Source organism: Sander lucioperca, chromosome 14 (genome assembly GCF_008315115.2).
Source record: "Sander lucioperca isolate FBNREF2018 chromosome 14, SLUC_FBN_1.2, whole genome shotgun sequence".
NCBI lineage: Eukaryota > Metazoa > Chordata > Actinopteri > Perciformes > Percidae > Sander > Sander lucioperca.
The window spans coordinates 3,873,384-3,893,387 of NC_050186.1; the positions used below are offsets into that span (position 1 = coordinate 3,873,384).

Below are 20,004 nucleotides of genomic sequence, written 5' to 3' on the forward strand. Positions count from 1 at the left end.
GCATGGTATAATCACCATATTATCAGAGAATTCATGTTTCATGTAGAGCCATACGCACTTCAAACAGTTATATTCTCTGTAACATACATGTGATGCTGTGTGTCTGTGAAACATGTAGGCATCCTTACGGTTATGTAAACATATTTCACTATGACAGATCACCAATTGGACAAGTTTATATATCATGCACTCATGGCCGTGAGACTATAAATCTGTGTGGCGTACATGCCAGGAAATCATACTTGGTGTGCACTCTGCAACTCAAAACTAATGATCTCCCACGATGTTTGTCCAATTTCCAAATTAGTTTTGATTTAGATACAGGATGTTGTCAGTGTACACACACACACACACACACACACACACACACACACACACACACACACACACACACACACACACACACACACAAACACTCAAATGTAGATAAGGATGCTACAGCTAAAATTATTTTCTGCAGGATGTTTTACTGTGAAAAGTGGAGATATAAGTAAATTGTTATTTTTTTCTGCAGCATAACATCACGTCATTCACCTCAGTCCGCTGCTTTGTTTTTGTTTTAGATATTGCAGCTTTCATCTTAATTACTAAGATAAAGAATGGAAGGAATAGACGTAGACAAACATCCTGGCACTCTGCGAATAGACTGAACCTCCCTTTATCCAGGCCAGAGAATGAAACAAGGAGTGGACTTGACAAAGTACCTGTTGCTCCGCTCACTAATACCTTCTAATATCACCTTTCAGTGCTGATGAGGGCTTCAGGGCAGATGCACACCTGCACTCCCCACAGCCAAAATTGGTAGGCTGAGTCAGGCTGGCCTTTGGGAAAGCCCTTTGAACTTTTCAGACAGAGTTGTTGAAACCTGACTTCTGGTTTATTGTGTGACGTATTCTGCCTTTCCCCATGGAACACAAAGAGAAGTAGCAACGAAGGAGGATTATAAAGGAAACAAAATGTGCTGGACGTGCTGTTGCTGAAGACGTTTGACCAGAGAGATGCAACAAAAATGTGAAGAAGAAAAAATCCTGAAGAAAAAGGCTCCTCCTGATTTTCATTTACCTGAAGTAATTTCAAAAATGAACTCACTATGGTTATATGTCATAGAGGCATTGAATCAACATTTTCATTTGCTTGATTGCTTTTGGAGATTGAAGGGCCTGTCAGAGTTGAACATTATTGTTGATAGAAAGCAGAGATAGTAGACATTCATCAATCATCACACTGAAAGAGCCTTTCCCACCACTTCATATTTCTACTTAGTGACTGATGAGATGGAATATGAGTGACACCATTTTTGGTGTACTGTAGATATCGCGAATGTGTTCCCAGAGCAGAAGCAATATGTGTCACTGTGTAATAAACTCCCCCTTGAGTCTGTCTGTGCCACATACTTTTAACACATATCTGTGTGACGTATGCACCACAAAACCTCATGTTGACTCGCCGGCCAATTATCTAGACAGCCAACGGACAGCATCCATCAGCTTTGGCAAAGATAAGCATGTTTTCGTTTTGACCATCGCAGCAGTCCTGTCTGCGTTGCCGCTCCACATCCTCGTTGTTTTCTCTGACAAAGCTGGCCAAAGCGCTGCTGGCCTGAGAGGGCTGCAGTGCAGGGGGGAGTGGAGGCAAGCTGGGTCAAAGAAAAAGATTGGTGGTGATCTAAGTGGAGAGACAGAGAAATGCTGACGACGAGATTGGCTCTTTGTGTGTTTGAGTGTGCGTTGCTGAACTGTTGTTAATGTTGTTCGGTCAGTTCTCTCGATTCAGACCTGTGCTATTGCAGTCAAAAATCAAAAACTGAGTGTCACAATATTGAATGTCAAACCGAGTTTGACATTCAATATTGTCATGCCCAATCATTTAGTTGTATTGTCTAGTCACTTTTTATTTGCTGAAGAGAGACATGTGTTGAATTCAACCAGCAGATTTTTCATCACATAGACAAGTATCTTATACATTTTGTTTTTTGAGTTCAACATCTCAAACATAAACACCTCTCTTCCTCTCTTCACTTTCCCCCTCACCTCGGTCAACAATTCTTGAAATCTAACTTCTACTCCTATATTTTACATATAGACTATTTCGTCTTTCTCCCATTTGTTGCTTCACATTTTTGTGTAATAACGTCTTTACCGGGATGGATTTACAGGCAGGCTGGGAGCCATGATTTCACAAGTCTGTTCTGTTATCTGCCTCAAGCAGCCAAGCAAAGTGAAATTTGACCCAGCTATGAGAATGCTTTTTTTTGCTTAGCATGATTTTCTTCCCTCTGGCAAGATTTTTTTAAAGCTACATATCTAGTATAGCCACACCTGGGTGGCATTTAAACAACATACAATATATGGTTTAAAAGCTTATGTTAATTTACAAGTTATTCCAAGGGCTCACATGGTTAAATCCTATACACATAATTTCAGTGTTGTTAGAGTTGTATAGTCTTCCTTTAGTTAAAGTTGAAATATGTCATGATCAGTAGGGTGCAGGGCAGTAAAACATGTGGTTTGTTGGCATCTTTCATTTAAGCAAATAGTTTGCAATAACATTATCCAATTGGCTAATTACATTTTCCATATACCATACCAACAATGAGGTGAAATAATTTTACAAGTGCAACATAATATGCTTGATCATCTTTGCTACTGTCATTAATATATTGGAAAGGGAAACTGCAGATGTTCACACAGTATGTGTATAGGTCTTGGGAAGTACTACTGTATATGTGTTAAAAAAAAAAGAAGTGAAAAGTTGTATAAAGCCTTTTGTGGCTCTAGCGGAATGCCATTTCAGTCAGAATCAGTTGGGATTGAAGGCTACAAGTTTGAAAATGAAAGAAATCTGGGGGTGTAGAGTTAGAAAGAAGTGAGCTCACCATACCTCTGTAGCCTGCTCCTTATCTTAGCTTGTGGCTAACAACTTGAAGCAACTGCTGTTAGCACAACACACTCCAAGTTCTGACTGAACTGTTGCATGAGTTGCATTGTGAGTAATGTAGGCACCACGTTTTGACAAGGAATAAGAAATAGTGGAATAATAAGGTACAATATCTCTGGTTCTGCTGCATCAATTTTGAAAAACAAAAACTATCCATTGTGCGTTCGACATTGTTATTGTTATATATATATATATATATCCTTTATGAAAAGAAAATTGAACTGCAGTGTGTAGAAAGTGTAATGTATTGAAAATATAAATAAATGACATGTTCAGCATGAAGGAGTTTGATGGTCATTCCCATCCTGTCATTACAGCGCCACAGAGCAAAGCCCCTCTATAAAAAGATTTTTACTGCGTATGAAATTAAGCATTGTGCGAGTAATAATAACTCAGTTATTTACAGAACATGTTTGCAGATGTTTATATAGTGGACAAATAAAAAGGAACCTGCAGCAATGTCACCACAACGGCAGGGAAATCAGGAATGCATGCATCATAAACTGCTCATCTGAAATCACAGCTGCAATAAACATAAGCTACATAACCCATCTGCTGACATGATGAATAGACAGCACATGGAAAAAACACTTCCTCAATGAGAACAGAGAGTAAGTAAGAGTAAGTTTGAGACAAGTAAAGCTATCTAAGAAATCCTTCCACCCCTTCCTTCAGCCGTAACTTTAAACAGTACCCAGTCTAATAATATCACTGCCATCATAATGACACGCTCCAAACCAGACACAAACATGTTAGTATTCATTACAGTAATGTATAGAGACAGACCTGGGTTGGAGTTAAGATCCATGGGGCGCAGAGGAAGACGGGCCCCCTTCTCAGCTGGAGCTTGAGAGAGCAAAAGCCACACTGTCGCTGCTAACTGCTGGCCACCTGGTGCCACCTCTTCATCTGCTCTTGTTCGGTGCCACAGATAGATTTATCTACTTCTGTTTCTGCTAAAACACACTCCACTACACTCACTACTATCCTTCCCACTCTCCCCCTCTGCCTTCCTTTGCCTCTCGCTTCCCTCCACCTCATATAATTCTTTCGCCTAAAACTTCATTTTATTAAGTCAAAGGCAGGTCAATGTGACACACCAATCAGCAGCACTTAGGCAGGGTCAGGCTAAGGCTAGTCTGTCTGCCTCTCCGGAAGCCTTTCCTCTGCATATACTTCTGTCAAAGGAGCTGAAAGAGCAGAGGAAGCATATTACGAAGTCACACACGAAAGAAGTGTAGGAGAGAGCGGCCGAGTGAAACCGAGTGAGACAGCAAGCCGAAGGCAAGATGGTCTCTGAAGGAAGTGAGAGGGGTGGGGTGGGAGCTGGTGGTGGTTGAGGGGGAGGGGTGCGTTGTAAATCAAGCAGCCCTCCCCAAAGTGGGGACCTGTAAATCTGGTGAATGAAGAGTGGGCACTCGGCCAAATGAGTCATCCACAGCGCTCTATAAATACAGCCGCGCAGGGTCGACGAGGCTGCTGCTACTGGTGGCCAAGAAGCACTGAGACACTGGGGTTTCTCCCTCTTGGAGGAGAGTCTTTAATAGCCTCCTTATCAATTTTCAATCCAGACATAAAGGCGAACCCCACATCGTTGGCTTCCATCAAATGGCACAGGGCGCCGTTTTCAATCTGAGCTTGGAGGAGGATAACATTGAAGAACAACACTACCTGTTGGATTGAACTCAGAGGGGGGGAAAATGAGAAGTGGAGAGACATCTAAATATTTATCCAGACAGAAATCAGTTTACATACCATTGGTCTGAACATTCAAGTCAAGTGTCCCCAGCAGACAAACATACTGTAGTAGCCCAGCAGAAACTTCACTGGAGGCCAAAAAGTGCCCTTGGTGAAACCTGGCCAACCTGATACATGTGGGAGCAGGAGTTAGAGTGGGAGGCTAATGGAGGACATTGCTATGTGACATGTCAAATACCGACCCTCTCAATAAGGCTGTTATGTAAGCATCTGGGCTTCCTGTCCTGTCCCTCTCTTTGGCCAGAGACTTGGCCTGTTTGCAGGCCTCAGTGCATTTCCTGCAGAAGATCTCACTCATGCACACTCTCACACACAGGAATAATAACGCACAAGAAAGAAAGGAAGAAGGCCTGCGATTCTCTTAAAGGAGCGTAGATGAGAATGAGGCGGATGTTTCAAACAACATCCACCACATACAAAAGGTATGCAGCTTATTGTTTGGACATGCTGAATTCCCCGGCCTCCTGCTTTTTGTCACGTATTGAATCAGCAGTTCAGCTCATCACACGAGAGTCTGTGTCGGTTGACATGCGAAGAATGTATGCATGGGTCAAATAAATGTGTGTAATATTTGTCTTTTGTTCAGCTGCGTAACATTCTCAATATCTTATTTGTTGTCCTTCACAGCTCAGATACAAAGCCATTTACCACCACAAGCTGCTCGTTTATCATCTTTTCATTATCTGACAGCTTTGTGAATACTTTGTAGCCTGCTACACAATATACAAAGTGTCGCAGGCGACTTTGGGATGTCCACTCATCCTACACGTTGTCCTCTTGTGTTGTTACTGCAGCTGCCTTTTCCCATTTAGTGGTTGTTCAATCATGGCTTTATGAAAAATGGGCTTCATCATTCACTGTGCAGTTTGAGCCATTATGCAAGCTCCCATGAGCTTTGGTCCCATCACTAAAATACATAAACTGCACATTGTGTTGTTACTGAGACACATTAGAGGACTGTAAACGCTGATCAGACTGCTGTTGAAGATACTGACTGTTAGAAAGTTGTATCCTCCCACTTACAAAAGAAAGTGTTTTGTTAACTGTCAAATCATATGTGCATGTGAAGACATGAGGGAAAACATATATGGTGCATCTTTTCTTAAAGCAATATTTCGACATTTTGGGAAATTATTTGCTTTCTTGCTATGAGATGAGAAGGTTGATACCATATTTGTCTGTTAAATATGAATCTACAGCCAGCAGCTGGTTATCTTAGCTTAGCATAAAGACACAGAAAGTTAATCTCTTGATTTTAGCCTCACTCCTGAGCATAACCCTAAAAAACTGCTTTCTTTGGGGGCAGTTTGTCTTCCAACAACTGGATGTGACAGTCCATCTCTTTTCTGAACAACCATTGCGTCAAACTTAGAGATGTTAGCCATCACACTCACCATTTGACAACCATAAAAGGACAATATTTTCTACAAACTGCAGCTTTCACTGAACTAAACACTCTCCAGACCGTCTTTCTTAATGAGCAGTCTGAAAATCCCACATAGAAGGGAGGCATCCTTGTCAGAGAGTCCAATGCACCCTTTAACAAACCTGATCATTATAAAGATCTCCACTCTGAGTCTACAATGACTGAGTAGCTTGTTGCTGCAGCTCTGGCAGCCCAAACTCCGACAGCACCTCCTGCAATGTTACCTTGGGGAACCTGGTCAGTGACCTTTTCCTAATCCACAAAGCAAACTCCAAACCTTTCAACATTCTGTGAGAGGATAAAACAATGTTTCCTCTGCTTTGAAAAAGGAGTGTGCATTGTTACTTTTAAATCCATTTGACAGTCAGACAGACTTTCCTTTCCAGCACCTTGTCACAAGCTTTGAGCGGAAAGGAGTTTGAGTTGTCTGTGTTTGAGGACACAATCCCCAAAATGTTCTGCTTCCAGCTTCTGCCAGTACAATGGAGCTGCTCCTAAATTCTATGTGACACTGAAGAGTCTTTTCAATCACAGCACTCCAACATTATCCAGACAGAATTCATCCATGCCCACGGCCTTGACATTAATGTGTTTTCTAACTATCTCAGCAACCTCTGCTACAAGCTGTTTCCCATCATAGTTTAGCGTGTTAGCATGCTAACATTTTCTGACATTAGTACAAAGACCAAGTACAGCTGAGGGTGATGGGAATGTGGTTAGTTTTGCAGATATTTAGTCATAAACCAAAGAACTGGACACATTTTAGATTTTGACCTGATTGTGGTGATAGATGAAAAGTTAACATAAATTATCTTGAGAGGTACATATGTGTACCAAATTCCATTGCAGTCCATAATTGTCTCTAAACCACAAATGGCAACCTCATGGTTGAGCTAGAGGAAAACCCAGGTTATCTCCAAAGTCATTGAAATGTATTGTCTAGGGACCATGAATGTGTGTACAAAATGTTGTGCCAATTCATGTTATAGCTATAGAGATATTTCACTGGATAACAGAAAAATTTGAACTGCTTGTGGCGCTTTATGTAAAAGTCAGCAAGGTCATTAGAATTCATCTTACGGGAGCTATGAGTATGGCTAATAAATTTCATGAAATCCATCCAATAGTTGGTATGATATTTCCCTAAAAAAATGTTAACCTCATGGTGGCACTAAATGAAAAGTTAGGGGATCACCCAATCAGTATGATTCATCATCTGATGATCATCAAAGTGGTGGACTAACTGACAGAATGACATAGCCGTTCATAGAGCCACACATGGCTAAAACAAAACAATGTAATAATGTCAACACAATGCACACTGAACTGTCACAATCTTCAAAAAATCAATCAAAAGGTTACTAATGAAACAAGTGGGTGGCTCACTGTTTTCTACGCTGAATGTTGCATCAGAGGAAGAAAACTTGTGGGTTTAGAATTAAGGAACATAAAACTGTCTGACATCATGACCTAATTCAATATGAAAAACGTCTGTTTTTGTCTATTTTCTCATTTTATGCTGCCAGGACATTGATAGGAGTTGTCTGATGGTCCTCTGCCTCTTAATAAATGCTGGTGTGCTTGGGATCATAAATTCAGCTATCAAGAGAACAAGGGATGTGAGACTCAGAGGCCCCATATGAGAAATGTCAACAGTAGCAGATTGCCAGGCCACAACTCCTCCAGGAGGCCATATGCCGCTGGGCCACAGACAGCACGCTGGAAAAACATGGATGTGCATAAACATGTCTACACACACACACACACACACACACACACACACACATACACAAACATACACTGAGAAGAGAGAGAGAAAAGAGAAGTTCAGTTTCTGACCTTTTTGAAAATGTCATATCACAAAGCAAATTCTTGAGAGAGAAAGGACACAGGCTCTGAACAGAGTGGGGGGGCATACAATTGAAGATAGTCAACGCTATTATGTGCAAAACACAGTCTTGTCACTCATGCTTCTTCATTTTTAACACAATATCCATACATTTCACTGCTTACCCTCTTAATGCATGCCTTGATAATGCTTTATACCTCTTTGATTTATGATGCATTAGAAGCTGTGTGGGCACTATACATCCAACTGCTAATTAAATCAGTATATCAAAACCTCTGCAACAGAAAGCTGCTTCTTGTTTATATCATATGTGTCAGATATGTGTCAAACTTGTGTATGGATTAATATCTATTCTAGCTATGCAGTGAAGTGGGTGTAAGAGGTGGAGAAGTAATTGTATTTCCTGGAGCTTTTTCCATTTATTATAGCTGGGAGGAGTTTTCTCCCTGTGATCCTTGGAGTTTGATGACTAACCCTGCTGTAAAATAGTGTATTTTATTTAAATTATATATATATATATATATATATATATATATATATATATATATATATATATATATATATATATATATATATATATATTTTTTTTTTTTTTTTTTATGTTTCTCTTTGTTTTTTCTTTGCAGATTCATACTTTTATCATCTTTCTTTTCCCTTTGACACTTGATGCGTATCTTGTACATTGTATTGCCACACCTTTTTCTTTGAAATCTGCTCTATGTGAACTATTTCTTTGACAGTGTTTGATTAATTTTAATTGTATGTACCTGATCTGTCTTCACTGTAGCTGTGCCGCAATCTTTATTCTTTTGCTTGATCTGTTTGATTCTATTTTTTCTTATTTCATGTTCTATTTTATTTTACTCTTTTACAATCCTATCCATATGTATGTTTAACCCATTTTCTTGTGTCTCTTTTATATCTTGTCTTAATTACTTTTATGTCTTATGTAAAGCACTTTGACTTGTCGTAGAAATCTGCTTTTCCTTTAGTATATCAACATGTTTAAAAGAGCATGCACTGGTACACACCTGCGCATTGAGGAAGGTGTGAACTAAAAACCAAAACTCTATACAATAAATAATAGGAAGATTTTAAAGTTCCTGGTTTTGTGTGCAAACTAGTTGCTTCTCTTTGGAGCATGCCTTGTGATAGAACCGTAAATTAAGCTGTGAGCCTGTTGTGGACTTAAAATAGTCCAAGGTCTTTCAGGCACTCCATAAACACCATACTAATGTGTGCATTGTAGAGCTACAGATAGGCTAACATGAGAGGATAAAACTTGATTATAAAACTCATATAATACTAATATTCTGTAAACTCTGAAATAAACATGAGCTGCATCAGTGGTCATTGAACCTGATTGAACAAAAGAGTGCATACATAGAGTATACACACATACAACCAATGCCAGCACCAGAATTTGTGAAAAATAATAATACATACATACATCCTGACACTGAAATGTCAGCAGCACATTACAGATTCACATACTTTCTAAAGTACTCCACTGGGGGCTTATATACTGATGCCTAGAGGTAAATATTCTCAGCCTGCCATATTTATTACTATTCACAAACAAGTGGAATAATGTTGGGGGTATTAAAGAAACGATAGAACAATGTATGTGTGTGTGTGTGTGTGTGTGTGTGTGTGTGTGTGTGTGTGTGTGTGTGTGTGTGTGTGTGTGTGTGTGTGTGTGTGTGTGTGTGTGTGTCTGTGTGTGTGTGTGTGTGTGTGTGGCCACAAGGTGGTACCAAATGACCTGCGCGAGCCTATACATCCATGGCGCGCGCGAGTGGCAGGTGAAGGGTCAGAGAGCACAGGTCAGGCTTAAGATTTGCGATGCTAGCGTTAGCAGCCGTAGCAATGCGCAATCGTTATTTTAGTTTAAAAGGGCAAACGAACCGAAGTTATCTTTAATTTGCTACCATGCAACACTATGCTAAACGAGCAGCGTTTGTCATAGCCTACTCGTCACCGTGACAGCAGACTTTTAAACTGAAATAACGAGTGGAGTAACCATGCTTCTAACAGCAGGACAGGAGAAAACCTGGATTTCACCAACTTTCTTGGCAAAGAAGATGACTAGGCACAAGGGAGACGGCTCACGTTACATTAGGTAAGACAAAGTTGTGTTCTTACAAATTAACGTTACCTTGTTAATAGGGCTGTACAATTAATTACAATTTTATCTAAATCTCAATATGTATGCCTGCTAGCTAGTGCAATATCTAAAACGCAGGGGGGCGCAATATTTGTTAAAGGCAAAATATGTGTCAAACCATTCTGAATTAAGTAGGCCTATTGGTGCTGCAGAGACTTCCCACCCTACAAATCGTATCCTACAGACTAAAGAAAAAAAATCTTTGCTTGGTAGCCTACAGATCCTCGCTAAAATAACACACATGATCATTTAACCATCATTTAATTTTAATATTTTTCAACAAAAATGAGAAAAATTATACAAAAATGATCATTCACTCCAGTATCGTGAATCATATCGCAATATCAGTCAAAAATAATCGCAATTAGATATTTTACTCATATACAGCCCTACTTGTTAACAATCAGCTGAAAAATCGGTGCCGATCTGGTCTCTGTCTCCCGGGTCCGATCGGGTTTGAATCTGACATTTCTCGGTTCTACGCAGATCCGGGTCCCAGCTTTCGAATAATAGACGGGTCCGGTTTGGTTCCGGGAAGTAGCCTACTTTTCCGGGTGTTTTTCGGTTCGGGGCTTCGGGCACGAATTTTTGCACCCGTCAAAACCTCTATACTCTAGCATCTTCTGTGCATGTCCAAGTCTGATTTACTCACTCTCTGCCTTGCCAGCCGACTCATAGGCTATTTACATTGTGATTACCATAAGTGAATCACACAAGTCACATAGTTAATAACACATTCACCTTCGTGACATATGACACTCATAAGTCTTTGCAGAGGTCACCAAGTTGGCTCTATATGGCTATCCATCAGGCATGCATGTCATGATAATGATGGAGCAATATTCACGGACGCCCTGACTCCAAAAACGAATTTCCATATGAAACTCATTAAATGTTATCACTGATGAGATTTGTCCTGATGACAAATTAATAGTAAAACCACGCTGTAATGAACCGCAATAAAACAAATGTATGAAGCATTCTGACAAAAGTGAACTCAAGGTCCACTAAGTAGCTTTTTCCAGAGCTCTCAACTGCGTCTCGCAGTCTTCATCAGTGGATAGTTTACTCAGTTATTGCTCAGTAACTGTTAATGACTGTATTACAAATTAATCGATAAAACAATTTTCCCACTAAAATACCAACAGTGTAGGCTATAATACAAGCATTTTTTTTAATTCAATCATATTATACTAAAATTAGAGTGAATGTTAGTAACTTAAGTAAATTCTGCACTATAGTCATTACTGTACATGTATGTAGACTAACTCTCAGCACAAAGACTAAAATCTTGTAGAATTCGTGAAGACTTATACTAGTGCATTGCTTCCATTTGTGACAATATATGTATATGTTTATATACGTATTGTATATGATAATTGCAGAGGGTACATTCCTTGTTAAAAGCTGTACATGTATGTAATTGGCAAAAAAAGGATATATATGAAAATGCACTCTATTTTATTCAATGCAAAAAAGATTAATTTATAGACAGGACTGAATTAGGGGACTATCCCCAGTACTGCAGTGACACAGAAAACCACATGAGGGCACTATCGCCTCTATTTAGACAGGGGCTCTGAGCCTTTTCTTCATCCCAACTTCATTACAACACTGTGTCAACTCAAAATGAGGAAATGCCTAGATATAACTTTACATTGTACAATAAGCCAAAGTCACAAAAACATGTGACCTTAGATACTAAAGAGGAAAACCTTCAGGTATGTATTATAGACACAGGCTTTGCCCTAAAAACGTCATTATGCTTGAAGCTGTCCACCTGCTAATGGCAGCATGATGCCAAGGTCCTCCTATGAATGAAGGGATGGTGGCCTCTGGGGTGAGCAGGAAAATATTCCCATAATTCAGCAACAGTGATTTGCTGTGGCCTGACCAGCCACTCTAACCAAGAGAAACCGAAAGAAAGAGAGAGCAAAAGACTGAGCCTGTGTGTGTGTGTGTGTGTGTGTGTGTGTGTGTGTGTGTGTCATACTGAACTGTGCAGCCAAAAGCCTTGTGTTTATTAGAGCTTGGGGATAGAGGAGTGTACTGTTTCTCCATCAAAATCACAGCGGGGGGGTTTTCCTGTGTTTATTCTTGTTTTATATGACTGGGATGATGAATCACAGTTGGATCACCACGGACAGTGACATTTTGCTACAGGTATTTATGCAGCTTCGACAGGTAAATAAATGAAGAGTCTGTGCCATTTTGACTAACTTCATCATAGCTAAAGGCAGGCTCTGCTTGTTAACTGTATTGCAGTCTCATAACCCAGATCCAGTTGTAAGTTATATATTCTATCATAATGTGCATGGCATAAAAATGTTCTGCATAGATAATCTGCAAAATAAACATTTAATGCCATGAACAAACATTTGTACTCGTGTATTTTGGTTGTTAATCCCTCTTCGCTTCAGCACAGGCCCAAGTGTGCTTACACATGTTGTAACCTGTCAGTGTGATGGAAGACTGCACTGGTGCTTAGTCTTGGTGTGGGTGAGCAAAACAAAAGCCCCACTGTGTCTGGTCTGGTTAATAATAAAGGCATGATTCCGGTCTAAATATTGTTAGCCACGTGTTGAATCTGCTTCATAAGGCCCCTCTTTTCCACACTCATCATCCAGATGTGGATGTGTGCAGTGAAAGAGACAATGACAAGAGAGAGGAAAAGAAAAAGCATCAGAGTGCACACAACACAGGTAAATAAAGGTTGCAGAGATTTTTCACGGCCAATACCGATTTTAGTAGTTAATGAAACCGATATTTGGAACCAATATGCATTTACAGTGAAATAAAAAATATCTTTAAAGGTATACGGCGACTTATTGGGACTTTAGCTTATTCACCGTAACCCCCAGAGTTAGACAAGTCGATACATACCCTTCTCATCTCCGTGCATGTTGTAACTCTGTCTGATGCCCCCAGCGCTAGCTTAGCCTAGCACAGATCCTGGAGGTAACCGGTTCCAACTAGCCTACTGCTCCCAATAAGTGACAAAATAACACCAACATGTTCCTGTTTACATGTTGTGATTTGTATAAATATGGGTAAATAGGAACATGTTGGCGTTATTTTGTCACTTATTGGGAGCAGTAGGCTAATTGGAACCGGTTACCTTCAGGATCTGTGCTAACCAGGCTAGCGGTGGGGGCGTCAGACAGAGTTACAACACGCACGGAGATGAGAAGGGTATGTATCGACTTATCTAACTCTGGGGGTTACGGTGAATAAGCTAAAGTCCCAATAAGTCGGCGTGTTCCTTTAAGTTGAAATTACGATTTTGAAATGTTACAAACTCCAACACAAAACTTTGTTTGCATGCTTTAAGCAATTATTTAATAAATTAGAAACTTTCAACATAATACACAGCAAAATATAGTCAGATAGTGTTGTGGGCGGGACATAAGGTCAGACTCAATGGTGAGTGAAACTGAAGCAGAGGGACAGACAGAGCTGTAGCGGAGCCAAAGTAGCGCACTTTTTAATTAATTAACTTTATCGGTTATCAGGCAAATAAAACGCAGATACAGATAATCTGCAAAATGTCCAAAAAATGCACTGATAATTGGCTAGGGTCAATAATCGATCTATCACTAGCACAGAGTAACTAAGTAAAACGCTCCAGAAAATCTAAAAATACAGAGTTGTGTCTTCATCTGAGAGCAGAGTCTCCCTCCCTGCACAGATGTCCTGATGCTGCTATTCAAGCCCCTGGCAGTCACCCGATACCCAGCTCGTGTTCAGACCTCACCAGCACCCTTGCAAGACAACGGACATCTCTGTACAACTCTGACTTCCACCCCGTTTCCCTTGCTCCAACTCCCCATCACATCCCGTCTGTCTGTCTGCCAGAGACTGTCCATGTGTTGTGTTCAAACTGCACGGCCCCATTTAGACCAGTGGAATATATGTGTTGTGTTTTCCTTTCATTTGCTCTTTCTGCTTCTCTAAGACCTCTTTATTTGCTGTCTCATAACAAGCCATGTTCTTTTTTTCCATCAGTAGTAGGGCGTAGTGGATGTTTCAGAATGGCGAAAACAGTTTAATAGTATTAGTGGTATTTTAAAGAATTCAAGTCTGTTGAGTCCTTGTTTTGGTTTAACAACCCAGAGGCCCTTGTAGTGAGAATTCGGGTATAGTCACATTTAAATCGATTGTTTCGTCGTTCGCGTGAGTGATTATACAGCATCGGAGACATGACCATAACAAGCTTGGCCTTTGATAGTTTGAAGAAAAAGTTTACTACTGATAGTGTGTACTGAAACTACACAACTTGGTACTTGGAATAATTTGACATTTTGGGAAATATGCTTATATGCTTTCTTAGTTAGAGAGTAAGATGAGACTACCTTATTAAATAAAAAATATATATATATATATATATATATATATATATATATATATAGCCAGTCTTGCTGTTTCCAGTCTACTGTCTGTGGCCTTTATTTAGCAAGTTACACAATCTCACTTTTAATCAAATTACCCAGAAGACATGGCTTAAAAAGGTAAATTAACACTATGGGTATACAATGTAAAAGGATCCAAGTTTTACACCTCTTACTAAAGTTCCTATTTTTCTTAACAAAAAGTATAAATCCTCTGTGTATATTATATAAGAGCATTTTATCCAAAAAAGAAAGAAAGAAGAAAAACAACACATGCCAAATGGTTAAGGACAAAAAGAAGAAAATGTTACATACAATAAAGTAAGCCTCATCAGTCATTTATGACCTTGGTTAAAAAAAAAACAGAGATCTAAAGGTTAAGTCATTAATTATTTTGGGCATCCTACAGGTAACCACCCCTGAATTTTTTAACTTGAACACACCACGAACGTTATAGGATACAAGCTATTGGGAAATCATCCGTCCGTATTCATTCCCTAATGGTAATATAATATATACTGTATGATCGTACATTTCATATTCCTAATCTATTAGGGACAAAAAGACAGCAACTGTAACTGATCTGTATTAATCTTTTAGTATTATGACTTTTTTCAATAACTGTTCACTTCAAATCACTTTCCCCCCCATTAACTGCAGTGAAACTATTATGAACATTGCATTGTTATGGTTATGGTTAATAGCAAAAACTGAAAATGTATCATATGGGGCTATATCAATATGTTAACTTTGTTTTTTTACAGTCACTGTATAAAATACCAGTACAGTCATTATCTCTGTGGCTTCAAAGCCATGCAGTACTGAAACAATACAAAACATGAGCTGCTTAGGTTTGAACTGCTCCTGACAGATATTTGACCACATTCACCATTACTAGTGCTACAAAATAAATGCCAAACTCTTTCATAAAACCTCCATATCCAACATAGATGCCCTATATACTTGGAACATATGACAACCTTTAAAGGGGTGGTTCAGAATTGTGGATGCAAGGGTAGTTTTATTTCTTTCATTATTCTATCAACAGACATTTACATCCATAGTCTGGCGTTATAATTTATTTGCCTCGGGTGTACTGTGGAGTGTGTAAGACTGTTTTTAATGGCAGGCTAGCAGTTACTGTTGACATGCGCTAGCCTAGCACCAGCAAATTCTGCAACTGGAAGGACTGGATGTAAAGTGTTGAAAACGGTCTCCACTGATAAATAACACACTGGCTAACTTGGAAATGAGGTCCTATGTCCAAAATTCTGAACCACCCCTTTAACACAGCAGCTGGAAACAGCAACCTGTAAACTGTACAAATTATGTTATGCCTGTTTGCAGGCAGAGAAAACTGAGTCACTGGATTTCAAATTTATATATAAAACATTAAGGGCCCTATTTTAACGATATAAGCGCACGGCGTGAAGCGCCTGGCACAGGTGCGTTTAGGGTGTGTACCGGCGGAAAAAAGGGTCCCATGCGCCTGGCGCACAGATCAAAAGGGTTATACTTAGTGTCTTAATTAATCATAGGTGTGTTTTGGGCGTAACATGCAATAAACCAATCAGTGTCATCTCCCATTTCCTTTAAAAGCCAGGCGCGTTTGTACCTTGGCGCATTGCTATTATGATGATGATTTTCTAAGCAGGAAGGAGAGATTTTCAGGAGAAGAAACTGATCTGCTTGTGCGTGAAGTGAAAGCGCGTGAGCAGATCATATCATAATACTATTTCACATTGTAATATTTTTATTTTTAATCTTTTGCATGTTTGTGTGCGCGCGCTGTGCACGAGTTAAAATAACAATGAAATGCTGCGTCATTGACTTTAGACCAGGTTTTTGTTGGTCAATGGTGCGATCACTTTCCGCTGCCTCAAGATAGCAATACGTCAAGAATGCACCTGGACACACCTCCCTGTAAGACCAGCACGCCCATGGGCACACAGATGGGCGCAGATGCATTTGCTATTTAAACGGCGTGGGTCTTAAACTCGCAAAGACACTTGCGTCGGGCTTTGCGTTGTGCTGCGCCAGGTGCAAGACAGGGCCCTAAGTCTCATAAGTCAGGAGAAATTGAAAAGCTGTCAATACACCACATATTTTCTCCAGAGGAAAAAAAAAACATCAATTCACACAACCAATTTCTGTTCACATGCTTCACGTGTTAAAATGTATACTGCAGCACCTGGAAAGAGGGAAATGAAAATGAGACCTAAAGAGAGCACATCGAGTCAGTGAGGCATGGGAAAAGATTGAATTCTTTAGTGTACTGTAATCAAAGTCGTACTACAAAATAAGACTGATGGCAACTTGGTTCAGATCAGAGATCGTATTCAGCCATGCCTTAAAATATTTCACCATCTTCATCCTTCAAAAAGTTGGTTAAAATATATAATCACAACACTGATGCGATCTGATCTGGATGTCCCCAATCCTCTGCAACGTTAAACCGTATGTTCTGGTCATGCATTTCAGCAGTAATGTTAGGCGTGGAATTATGTGCCACACACAGTTTCAATTATAGTTCTCAGCTCTGTAGCTACAATGGTTGCGTCAACAGCATAAAAATACCATACTAAAAACACATTTATTTGTATTGTAGATATTTTTCATTTGGAGGGTAGAGAAGTTTTGTCTCTGAACCTTCCCTTTTGTTTCTTTAATGACAGATGTTTTTTTACACTACGAGCTTTATCTAAACAAGCATTGCCCATATTCAAAAGCATAACTGATTATTTGGACACTTTTTTTTAGAATGAAAACCATATGAATGGTGTCAATCATCAGGCACAGGCAATACAACTGTAGTCGGTCCCTGGGCGCCAGACTATGGCTGCTCACCCATCCTGACTAGTTGGTGTTAAATGCATAGGATACATTCCTTGTATGTGTAAATGTACTTGGCAAATAAAGGTAATATTTATATAACCTGATCTGAAAGGTGATCAAACAGCATAAAAATACCATCAAATCCCCTCGTAGCTAATGCTTTTAGACACTTAGAGGAAACTATTTTTGTGTGTATTATGTGTGCTGATACATCAAAATATAATTTTCTACCATGGCATAGGCACACAAACATATGGAAATCAAACTGTTGAATTGTTTCTCTATCTAACACAACCACCACTTCCAACCATGAGAACTATTAATCACAAGTTGACTTTTTCAATGTGAACATGGAGTGGCTGCATGAAATTATCTCTGCAGGGAACTGTTAATCCTCATCTGTTGTGGTAACTATTCAAAAAAACAGCAAATTAATTTGATTCCAAAAACAAAAGCACCATTAAGACCACACCTGGACTTTTCATTTGTCAGTTTTGGCCAACTGCCCAAGTTACTTATTTAATTTTGGCTCAGTCTCAGCCTTTAATTAACCTTTTACTGACAAATGTTATCTGCACCATTATCTGCCGGGTCACACTGTTTTTCAGTTTGTGTGTGTCCAATGGGAGCCACAAATCATGTGAGAAAATGTCTTGATACTATACTGTATGTTGGTTTCCTCTGAGAGAACTACAGTGGATACACACCAGGGAAAAGATAAAGAGACAAAAAATGCTCACATCCGGTGTCTTCTGCAATCTTTTTACTGTAGATGGATCAACTGGTGCGGCTGCTGCACTCCGCTACTGTATCTTTTACCAGCTGTCTCTATTTCCCCAGTGTGCATGTGTGTTTTAAATATCTATTCCATAGACTCACATTCCTGGCACCACTCTGCCTGGGAAAATACCCCACCATTCCTTTGTGTTGTACTCGGCCATGTTTCCATACAGTCCCCTGGCGTTTTGTGTGTTTTCGTCTTTGAGTTTGTGTGTGGTCAGTGGTTTAAGTCAACTAAATATTTTTTTTTTTTTTTTAAGTTTTTTTTTTGGGGCTTTTCCCTTTATTTGAAAGTGGATAGACATGAAAGGATGACACGCAGCAAAGGGCAGCAGGTCGGATTCGAACCCTGCGCCGCTGCAGGACTCAGCCAACATGGGGCGAACACTCTTACTGGGTGAGCTAGAGGACGCCCCCTGAACTAAGTTCAACATTTTGGGAGGCCCACTTCTTGGCTTTGTTGCAGAGAGTTAGATGAAATGATCGATACCGCTCTCAGAGAGTTGTATCAATATTCTAATCTAACTCTCGGCAACAAAGTAAATGAGTATTTGTCTCACAAAAACAATTCCTTTAAAGAAAAACAGTAGACTAACAGTATATATATCAAAGTGTACTGTAACTGTAATGTATAGGGCAATATTCAAACTGGAACATATTGCCTGCATTTAACACAAATTACAAGTGAGATCACTTTTAAAAAGAAAGTAAAATTAGCAATTAGTCAAATAAAAATAATCTCAAACTGCATATGATAGTGGGAATGTGAATGTGGATTAATATTGTGTTTACCACTGTTGTATTGATAATATGGAAGTATAAATGTAACGTTGATTGTTTTGTTTTATCTTTTGTGTGGACCCCAGGAAGAATAATACTACAACTAATGGGGATCTTAAATAAATAAATAAAAAAGTCCATTTTATAACTCTATAACTTCATATGTATATATGCAATCCAGGCAAACAGCAGGCAAATAAAATGGTTAACATCAAAAGCAGCATGTATAAAAATCAGATGACTTTCACAGAGTTTAAGACTTCACCCACATTTATTTGCTGCAGAAAAGAGTGATAAAAAAAACATATGTTTTTGTTCCTGGTCATGCTCCAGTCAACATTGCTATCATCATTTTGTCCTCAGTAAAGATAAAAAGTGATTAAATTGCTCTCATCTTACCTGGAATGACCTCGAAGAGAAATTTCCCCCCTTCATCACCGCTGGTTGGATGCTCTGTAACTTTGTTTCCAGGTAAGAAAATGGCTCCCTGTGGGGATCAAAGAAAGGGCTGATGAGATGCAATAATATCCCAAAGAATATTTGAGTTAAAACATTTAAAACTTAATTCTGACTCACTGACTGGCTTTTGGTTTGTAAATCTGGGTAAGTAAGGAATATTTATGTTGGATAGGTACATCCATATACTTTATTTTCATTGGATGTTTGGAACAGATACAATGTGTTCTCTAACAATTATTTTTTTATATCCGCGCAGTTATTTATTTATTTATTTTTTTACATGTCACTGCACATTTGCATTCAATCTATAACCGTTCACTTTGCACAACCTCAGCAGCACACCAACTCTCACACATTATCACAGAAGAAATATGTTTAAAACACTGACATGTTAATCAAAGGATTTTGCATTGGCATATACATCAGCATCTCTGCTGGCGTAGGTGGTGCGTAGGTCCCCAGGGAGGTATCTGGATGATGAAGCTGAGCCGTTATAAAATGTGGCAAAGTGGCAGCATCATAGAGGATTACCATCTCTCTGCCTCAGCTCTGTCCACATTGATACATCATCTGTGTGACACTGAAGGCCAGATATTCTCTATTAAGCTATTATTATCTAATAGCA

The 20,004-nt window shown here is 39.3% G+C and overlaps 1 protein-coding gene across 4 annotated transcripts in view; it reads right to left on the reverse strand.

Annotated features, from left to right (window-relative positions):
* Positions 1-20,004, reverse strand: part of arhgap24 (Rho GTPase activating protein 24) — a 68,223-nt gene that overhangs the window by 23,517 nt on the left and 24,702 nt on the right. For 3 of the 4 annotated variants that reach the window (XM_035991903.1, XM_035991902.1, XM_031317874.2), the window contains one exon: positions 19,320-19,407. In XM_035991903.1, coding sequence (XP_035847796.1) covers positions 19,320-19,407 — 88 coding nt within the window. Of the gene's footprint in view, positions 1-3,723; positions 4,204-19,319; positions 19,408-20,004 lie in introns of those variants that run through there. The other variant, XM_031317876.2, reaches the window with a different exon arrangement.